Here is a 10,582-nt window from a genome sequence, read left to right on the forward strand (position 1 = left end):
GGGCGTTGTGGTGGGATGAACTGGGAGATTGGGATTGACATGTATACACTAATATGTATAAAATGGAGAATTAATAAGAACCTGCTGTATTCTTAAATATAAATAAATAAAATAAAATAACAAAAAAAGAAAAAAAAAGGATTTTGTCAGTCCCTCCCCAGCCATACTAATCTTGTCCAACTGTCAACTGCTTGTTATCTCTTTCAGTGCTTCTTAAATCTTTCCACTGAAGAACTGAGAGAGAAGAGTATCAGCTGCACACAGCACAACACACACACACACACGCACACACACATACACACGCACGCACGCACGCATGCACACAGGGGCACTCGTATGTGTAAATGCACAGCCCTGGGAAAGTGACCCAACACAATCTTTGGGAAATAAACATTCTCCAAAGTACTATGTCTATCTTATTTGTTTAAATCTCATACCTACTCTGCTTTTCATACATAAATTAAAACTTTAAAAAATAAATAAAGGGGCTTCCCTGGTGGTGCAGTGGTTGAGAGTCCACCTGCCGATGCAGGGGACACGAGTTCATGCCCTGGTCCAGGAAGATCCCACATGCCGCTGAGCAGCTGGACCCGTGGGCCATGGCCGCTGAGCCTGCGTGTCTGGAGTCTGTGCTCCGCAACGGGAGAGGCCACAACAGTGAGAGGCCCGCATACCGCAAAAACATATATACACTACCAAACGTAAGGTAGATAGCTAGTGGGAAGCAGCTGCATAGCACAGGGAGATCAGCTCAGTGCTTTGTGACCACCTGGAGGGGTGGGATAGGGAAGGTGGGAGGGAAGGAGATGCAAGAGGGAAGGAATATGGGAACAGATGTATATGTATAACTGATTCACTTTGTTATAAAGCAGAAACTAATAAAAAATAGATAAATGTAAAAAATAAATAAATAAAAAACTTAAAAGGGAAAATTTATATTCCAGAAGATGCAGTATATTTAAGAAAGGCTTTAAGAAATCCTTCCCCCTCCTCAATCATGGCACAGCTCTTACATCCCCATTTGAAAAAACCCTACTTGAGAAACTTATATAATAAATTTTTATTGCTCTGAAGTAGAATTCATACCCTTAAAGTTAATTTAATACTTTTTAATTTGCATTTTTCTGCTCACTCAACCAATATTTATGGAGTATCTACTATTTTTCTTGATCTTATTTTACTAAAATCACTAATTAAGGTGTTATAATGAAGACACACATGATTTGTGCTTTCTTGACAATAATGATATAAAAGTAAAATGTAAGTGTGCTCAAACTGTACAAAATGTTACTATATTTTCATCATAAAGGTAAACTAAATGTAAAAAAATGTAAAATTATTTTTCATACAATGTCAAAGTTATGTCTCTTCTAAAATATTCAAAAGCATCTATTAAAACTAAAGGCGAAAGCATAAATTAAAATTAACAAGTGTCAACATCTTAAATTAAATATTTTAAATTTAATTTTTGAAAATTTAATTAAATGTTACTAAAAGGTTTATAAAAATAAAATGATTCTTCATTCAGAATTTACTGTCCTTCTAGTTGCCAATGCAAAGAATTGGTATCATGCTTCATAAACATTTTAATTAAACTTCATATATACAATTTAAGAGGGATATGAATTACTTTATGTTGCAAAATATTCTTCAGCCACCATGTGCAATAGTTGTGAAATCACCCTAAATTTGTGAACACAAAAGAAGTAAGACAAGTGTACACTCAGCGGTATTGTAGACCAATAATTGGGATATGGGAAAATGCAGTCATTCTTATTGAAAGAGAAGTTTGAAGAATTGATTAATTTGTCTTTCCTCTTATCCAAGCACTTCCATCACCCAATGCTCCCCAGACTTCCCAGCACTTTGGGACCCTGTCTTTGCAAACAGCACGACCCACAAAACTTCTCAGCATTCCGAGGCAGCCAGCAAGAGATGGGGGAAAACGTTTTCCTGGGGATTAAACAGTGTTGGTTATAAAAGTGGATATTTAGGCTTATGGCCGTGCTATGTAAATGCTGAATGCCCAAGTGAGGGGGGGCCCGGGTGCTCTTTAATACTCTGTGGTGGGGTGGGGGAGTTCTGACATGCAAGGCCCTCTAAAGCCAGGGCAGGCCTCCCTCGCCCCAGTCTGAGAGCAGTCAGAAGCCTCCAGTACATAAACATAATGGAGTAGAAAGAGTAGGTGTGATGTGACCGCCCTCTACTCTGCTCCAGAGAGAATACAGAGTGAGAAGAGGACCTAGAAACAAAGAGTTTACAAAGTGCTGTTGTTACTGAGTCCAAGCTCTCTCTACTGGCTGCACAACAGGCCAATAAAGCGGAGATGAGGTGCTGAGGCAAGGAATACGACTTTATTCCAGCAGATGGAGAAGATGGCAGACTAATATCTCAAATTAGCCACTTTGGGCTTCCCTGGTGGCGCAGTGGTTGAGAGTCCGCCTGCCGATGCAGGGGACACGGGTTCGTGCCCCGGTCCGGGAAGATCCCACATGCCGCGGAGCGGCTGGGCCTGTGAGCCATGGCTGCTGAGCCTGTGCGTCCGGAGCCTGTGCTCCACAACGGGAGAGGCCACAACAGTGAGAGGCCCGCGTACCGCAAAAAAAAAAAAAAATTAGCCACTTTATAGGGGGTTGGATGCCAGTTTCTTTTATAGCACAAAGAGCGGGAGGAGGTGGGGAAGTAAAGTAAAAAGGCCATAAGTTTTGCAAATATCCCCTGGAATGGCCAGCTTAATTTCCGCTGTCTTGCAGCCACCCACAGGTGGACAGGGTCTGGATGTTTCCCTGAACAAAGGCACTTTGGTTTGACATTCAGGCAGAGGGGCAGGGTTCCCTGAGGCAGGCCAGTATGTATAGACAGTATCCTTTTAGTGAACAAAAGCAACAGGAAGCAAAGGTTAAAGTAAAAGAAACAGATCCAACATGTAGTCAGATTTGGCTCTTCCCTGTTACGCTTTCTCATGCATTATCTACCTACCCAGTGAGGTTAATATATAGAGCAGATATGATTATTACTATTTTACAAATAAGGAAATTGAGGCACAAACTAAACTGACGTGATTCTCCAATGGTAACCTAGCCACCACTTGGTGGAGCTGAGACCAGAACCCAGGGATTCTGGCTCCCTGCCCATGGAACCTGCTGCTCCTGTCTGCTTCTTGATGCTCAGAGTTGCTTCTATACTTCTGTCAGGGTTTTGTTAGTTGAAAAGAATAAAAGAACCATGTTGTTTTGCCCTCTTTAGTGTTTAAGGATTTGGAGGTTCAGGGGTGGAGGAAAAGGGAAATCTTTTTTTTTTTTTTTTAAAGAAGATGTTGGGGGTAGGAGTTTATTAATTAATTTATTTATTTTTGCTGTGTTTGGTCTTCGTTTCTGTGAGAGGGCTTTCTCTAGTTGTGGCAAGCGGGGGCCACTCGTCATCGCGGTGCGCGGGCCTCTCACTGTCGCGGCCTCTCTTGTTGCGGAGCACAGGCTCCAGATGCGCAGGCTCAGTAGTTGTGGCTCACGGGCCTAGTTGCTCCGCGGCATGTGGGATCCTCCTAGACCAGGGCTCGAACCCGTGTCCCCTGCATTAGCAGGCAGATTCTCAACCACTGCGCCACCAGGGAAGCTCGGGAAGTCATTTTAATAGATGTTTTCTGAACTTATCGAACTTCAACATCTTGGAACTAACATACACTGAAATGTTTCCTGTCAAATAGTGATTATGTGCACAACAATAAAATTACTGTATTTAGTCTTCTGGGGAGTGGTCATCATCTTCTTTCATCCTTTTGATTTGAACTTCCTTGGGCTACTGGATGGGGATGTTTTCCGTCCTTACATGGCAATTTGAGAAGGGTAGCTAAGTAGCATAATTGATATTTACCATGGGGTATGCACTATTTGGGAGTTGGGGGCTGAACCTGACAAAAAATTAAACGTGATTTCTGCCTCAGAGGTCCTCATTTTACTCTGATGAATAGATTTGACATGTAAACACAGGAAGGAGAAGAGAATCCCAACTTCAAGGGAAATGGGGTAGAGATACACCCAAAAAGACATCTGTCTGTGGGATTACCTAATAAATTTAATTTGGATGATGAGTTAAAGAAAGTTAATAGACTTTTAAGCTATAAAGCAAAGGCTACAAATGCTTCCTCTAAAGCCGATCTCCACACCTCCAATCTTCTTCCCCCAAAGTTTCCATACAAGTCATTGTACGGCATCTGCCCACGAACCAGGTTCTTGGTGACATTCTGTCTTCTTCACAAAAAATACATACTCCTCTCTCCTTCTCACTGCCGGTTCTGCATTCCAAAAAAAATCAGGGCACTAGAAATAAGCATCAACTTATCTTTACTCGCAGGGATGGATGGATGCCTATTTAGGAAGACACTTATGACAAACTGTGGCCAACCAGTAGAGGGGGCCTGGGCTTCACATTTGGTGTGCTTTAAAGACACAAGAAACCAGAAAGAAGGGTGTCTGGGTGAGGTCACAAAGCAGAATAAATCAGGTGTAGAGCACGTTTACAACCACTCAAAAGGTTTTGTGAACATTCTCTCTATATCTATACATTCCTGCGTGGGCATATGGAAAAGGAACATTATGCAGACTAAAGGAATGAATCACTCCTGATCCAACAGTGCATGACATTTCTTACTTGAGCTCTCTTGCATTCAAGTTCTTATTACTCAATGATTCTTCATTTTTACACAGTTTTTCCATTATGACACACATGTGCAAATTCCTCAACTTGCCATGGCGTACTTTGGCAAAACGCTTAAATGAACTCTTTGGTGAACTCTTACCTTCACATATCTAGAGACTGTTATCCTCAGCACAACAATTACTCTAGGTTGGTATACTAGTGATTAAAACAATCTTAATGGCCAGGAGTCTAACCCCATTGTAAGGGCTAGGCCCTAGAGTCAAACAGATGAAACTTCAAATTCTGGAATCTACCACATGCCAGCTTTGTGGACTCAAGCAAGTTATGTTGACTCACTAAGATTTGATTCATCTGTAAAAAGGAAATCATAATACATAAAATTTTCTTTTTTTTTTAATGGGGGTATAGTTGTTTTACAATGTTGTGTTAGTTTCTACTGTACAGCTAAGTTAAACAGAGTTCCCTGTTCAGAGTTCCCTAACATATATATGTTAGCTCCAATCTCCCAATTCATCCCACCACCCCCTTTCCCCCCTTGGTGTCCATACATTTGTTCTCTACATCTGTGTCTTTGAGCCAATCTCTCAGAAGAGTAGGTACTGAAAAGTCTTGACTGCAGAATATGAGATGGAGTAAAAGGAAGAAAGGCAGTTTAACAGCGAGTCAGGTGAAGGAGGGGAAGAATAACTGGATATGTATTTTATGAAAAGTCAAATGATTAAAAAAATGGCCATCCAATATTTACTGGTTGAGCCAGCAGTTAAAGGTGGACTAGGCACTGACCTGCTAATATTACAGCACATTAACTTTTTAGTCTGTGGTTTGGCACAATGGTTATTGTAGTAAAAGGCATTTTTACATTAAGTTGTATGTAAATGTACATTGAAATGCTATACATACAGATGAGCAAACAGAACACTAATGGAAAACACAAAAATGTGGAGGATTAGGTCTTGGAATAGAAAACTTTTTCTACAGGATATGGGAAGCAAGTATCAGACATCCTGGTCTCAGCTCTCCCAGCTCCCACCTTCCTGTTCTCTCAGGACACTTAAATAAATTCTTTTTGTGGTTTAGCCTCAAAAAAAAAAAAATCATAGTAGTAACCAAAAATAGCATTGTTGGGTGGATTAATGATAACTAATAATAAAAGCAAAACATGTAAGGGAGTTGATATTGTTCTTGGTTTTCCACTCAAGAGCACAGAATTGGATTATCTTTGATTTGTAACACACCCTCATCACGGGTCTAAGCATGGTCCTCTTTTGTTTTTATTTATATAAACTATGTATTTATATATGAATTTGCTTATTATTATTAATAATTTAAATACATGTGAACCAACCACCCAATACAAGAATTAGAACATTAACAATCATTTACACCCACCTATGGGCTTCTCCCCAGTCTATTCCTCTACTTCCCCTTCCTTGAATCTTGCAGTTATTATTATAACTTGTTTTTGAAATTATAGCTTTATCACATATTTGTATTCCTTATAATTCTATTGTTCAATTTTCTTTGTTTTCAACATTATAAAAGAGCTTCAGGCTCTATAAAATCTGAGGGAATTTCCTTTTTAAAAAAAGTTTATTGCTCAGGTTATTCATATTTTTGCTTCTAGCTATTTATTTTGCTATATAATATGCCATTGTGTGAAATTACCACAATTTATTTATCTGTTTTCTATTGATAAGTATTTGGGTCGTTTCAGGTATTTATCTTGCTAAGAGTGCAATAAGTGCCGCTGGGAACATTCTTGTTTATGTCTCCTATTGTACATAGAGTTTTTCTTGGGTATATACCTAAAAGTAGAATTGCTGAGTTAATATGGAAATGTTCAACATCAGATAACAACAAACTTTGCAAAGTGGTTGTACCCAGTTAATTCACATTCTCACCCACATGTGGCATTGTCCACTTCTTAATTTTTGCCCATTGAATGGGTATAATTTGGTATCTCGTTGTGGTTTTAATATGCCTTCCCCAATAAATAATGAAGTTGACCTTCTCATAATGATTTTATTGATCATCTGTGTTTTCTCCTCTGTGAAATTCCTTTGTCCATTGTCTATTGGATTGTTTGCTATTTCCTTATTAATTTGAGGAAACCTCTATATATTCTTGCTATTAATCCTTTGTTGGTTAGTTGGGTTGCAAATATCTTCTTCCAGTTGGTAGCTTCTCTCTTTTCTTTTCATAAGATATATTTTGGTGTTCAGGTCTTAATTTTAATGTCGTCAGATTTCTCTTTTATGGTTAGAGGGTTTTTTATGTGTCTTTAATAAATTCTTCCCTACCTCAAAGTCAGAAATGTATTTACCTATATTTTCTAATAAAATTTACAAAATTTTACTTTTAACATTTAAGTCCTTAATTTATCTGGAGTTCATTTTTACAAATGACTTAAGGAAGGAATCAATATCATTTTTTCCATTATAGATCACCAGTTTTTACAAATACATTTATTGAATAGTCCCTCCAATCTCCATTGATCTGCCAGGTCACATCTGTCATATACCAAAATTCCATATATACATGGGTCTGCTTCTGAGTTTTCTACCTGTCCAAAAGTTTATTTTTGTATTTCTGAACAAATATCATACTATATATACTACAGCTTCAAAATAAACCCTGTTGGCTAATAAAGCAAATCTCCCCTCCCTACTCCTCTATAGAAATGTTTGACTTCTTGGTCCTTTATTCTTTCACATAGTTTTTTTTAAATTAATAATTCATTTATTTATTTTTGGCTGCATTGGGTCATCTTTGCTGTGTGTGGGCTTTCTCTAGTTGTGGCCAGTGGGGGCTACTCTTTGTTGTGCTGCATGGGCTTTTCATTGTGCTGGTTTCTCTTGTCGCTGAGCACAGACTCTAGGCGCTCAGGCTTCAGTAGTTGTGGCACGTGGGCTCAGTAGTTGTGGCACAGAGGTTTAGTTGCTCCACGGCATGTGGGATCTTCCCGGACCAGGGCTTGAACCCGTGTCCCCTGCAATGGCAGGCAGATTCTTAACCTCTGTGCCACCAGGGAAGTCCTCACATAAATTTTAGAATAAACTATCACATTCCATTAAAATCTGAAATTTTTGTTGGAATTGCATTAAGCCTATGAGCCAATATGAGGAGAATTGAAATATTTATAATATTAAATTTTTTTTCCATTTAAGAAATAAGAAATATGTATCATAGTATTTCTCTTTATTTATTTAGGACTTCTTTAATGAATCTCAATAGTTTTAAATTTTCTCCAAGGAGGTCCTGCACATCTTTTTTAAAATTTTTATTCCTATATATTTGATTTTTTTTAATATATCATAAGTGATATCTTCTTTTAAGTTACATTTTATGGTTATTTGTTACTGGTGTATAGAAATGAACTGACCTTGTTAAATTCTCCTATTATTTCTAATAATATAATACTTTGCCCCAGGTGTCTTTGATTTTCTATGAGGCTATCATGCCATCAGCAAATATTTGGCAATTCTATTTCTTCTTTTCCAATCCTTATGCCTCTACTTTCTTTTTCTTGCCTTATTGCACTAGCTAAAACTGTCAATACAAGGTTGAGTAGAAATGATCATACTGGGCACCCTTAATTATTTTTGATGTTAAATGGAATGCTACTATTGTTTCCCCATTAAGTATAATGTTTGCCATAACATAATTGTCCTTCAGTAGGTTAAGCAAATTCTTGATTTGCTAAGAATTTTTATCATGAATTTATGCTCGATTTCTATGAAATATTTCTCAAAACCTTTTAAGATAATCATGTTATTTTTGTCCTTAAAGCTGTTAATGTTGTGAACTACATCTATGGATTTTCTATAATCCACTTGTACTCTTGGGAAAACCCTACATGGTATATTCTCCTTTTATACTCTGTTGGACTTAGTTTGAAAATATTTTATTTAGGATTTCTACACTTAAAACCCTCAGGAAATTATCTGTAATTTTCTTTTCTCATATTATCCTTGTCTTGTTTGAAGATCAAGATTATATGGCCAAGTTGGACATGCCCTGGCCTGGGTCGGACAGTGGAGGTGACAGACCTCTGCTGGCCCCAGTAATGATGGCGATGTTTCACGATGAGGTGGAGATTGAGGACTTCCAACATGACGAGGACTCGGAGAAGTACTTCTACCCCTGCCCATGTGGGGATAACTTCTGCATCACCAAGGAAGATTTGGAGAATGGGGAAGATGTGGCAACGTGCCCTAGCTGCTCTCTCATTATAAAAGTGATTTATGACAAAAATCAGTTTACATGTGGAGAGACAGTCCCGGCCCCTTCCACCAACGAAGAACTAGTTAAATGTTGAAGGAGACTTTAGGACTCCAAAGCCTGAACTTTTGGGAATGAGCCAAGCTGGAAAACTCAAATGCAAAGTCACTGGCTTCTTCATGGGGACAGTCATTTTTTAGTTTGCTGGTCCATAGAGTGTGGATTCTTTCCATTGGTGGCCAAGTTGGAGAAGCAAGTCCACCACATGCCATACCTGGATTTTATGCCTAGAACTTTGAATTGGACGTGCTCTTAATTTTCCATCCAAACTTAAAAGAAGATAATTTCAAATCAGTACTTTCTTTCACTAAGTTTTGTTATTTTTATATCTTACACCTAATTACTTCACTATCTGATAACAGTGTCATCTACCTCAAAGTCATTAGGATTCTTTAATTTAAAAAGAGATTTTATTTTTTAGTTGGTTAAAAAAAAAGATTATATGGCCTCATAAATGAGTTGGGAGTATTCCCTCCTTTTCTAGTCTTTATTACAGTTTGTACTAAGTTTAATATGATATGTTCCTTGAAAGTTTAGTAGAATTGCCTGTGAAACCACTTGGCCTAAAGTTTTATTTGTGAGATGATTTTTTAAATTGCTTTAATTTCTTAAAGTTATGGCACTATTAAGGCCTTCTACTTCTTCTTAATTCATTTGGTAGATTATAGTTTTCTAGGAAGTTGTCCATTTCATTTTCTTCAAATGCATTTCTATAGTGTGGAGATGATATTACGAACAATAACATTGACATATTTTGCTCTCATCTCATTCATGCTTCAGACTCCTGAGGTTTTGAAGTTGAGATTAAAAGATGATAAGAAAATACTAGTTTTTAAATTACTTTTCTTTTTTTTCCTTGATCACTCTTGCCACAGCCTTGCCTATTTTATTAGTTTTTTCAAAGAATCAACTTTTGGTTCTGTTGATCTTCTGTATTGTTATTTTTGTTTCCATTTCATTAATTTTGCTATTATTTTTCTCAACTCCTTCCTTCTACTTTCTTTAAATTTATTCTGTTTTTTTTCCTATCTTAAAAAAATGTCTAACTTAAAGACACCACCTTTTGATATTGTGTAGAAATTAAGTCTAGGTCTTTGGTAGTTTTTGAAAGACAACACCAAACTTTATCCAAGTATTTAATTATCTTTATGTCATACACCTCTAGTAGCATCTCCTGGATTTGCTTCTTTTCTTATTTAAGGACCTTTTCCAATACTCTTTTCAATATGGGTCTTTGTGTGACAAACCTTTTGAGGCCTTATGTGCCTGAAAATATTTTTATTATACCCTCACATTTAAATGACAATTTGGCTGGATATAAATTTAGGCTCAATGTTCTTTTGTCTTTTCAATATTTTAAAAATATTACCATTATCTTCTTTTTGTTCATGAAAAGTCTGAGATCCTTGTGATTCTTATTCCTTGGTGATTGATCTGCTCTATCTCTCTAGAAAATTTTAGAATTTTATTTTTGCCTGTAAAACTTCCATTTCATTATAATATTGCCAGGGTTAGTTTCTTCTTATTGCTTTTGTTTGGAACTGCATAAATACATCATCATTCATCTTTCTTTAATTCCAGGAAACTTATTTCCATTTCTTCAAGTATTTCCTCTTCTCCCTTTTTATTTTCCTCTTCTCCTGAC

The 10,582-nt window shown here is 37.3% G+C and overlaps 1 protein-coding gene across 1 annotated transcript; it reads left to right on the plus strand.

Annotated features, from left to right (window-relative positions):
- Positions 1–8,722: 8,722 nt before the first annotated feature.
- Positions 8,723–9,013, plus strand: LOC309807851 (diphthamide biosynthesis protein 3-like; the record flags this gene model as incomplete). The annotated part of the gene is made up of 1 exon (XM_082627795.1): positions 8,723–9,013. One exon carries the CDS (start codon positions 8,723–8,725, stop codon positions 8,972–8,974), a length of 252 nt encoding a protein of 83 aa, XP_082483921.1. The 3' UTR covers positions 8,975–9,013.
- Positions 9,014–10,582: the final 1,569 nt, after the last annotated feature.

Source organism: Mesoplodon mirus (genome assembly GCF_964341445.2).
Source record: "Mesoplodon mirus genome assembly, chromosome: 7".
Lineage (NCBI taxonomy): Eukaryota > Metazoa > Chordata > Mammalia > Artiodactyla > Ziphiidae > Mesoplodon > Mesoplodon mirus.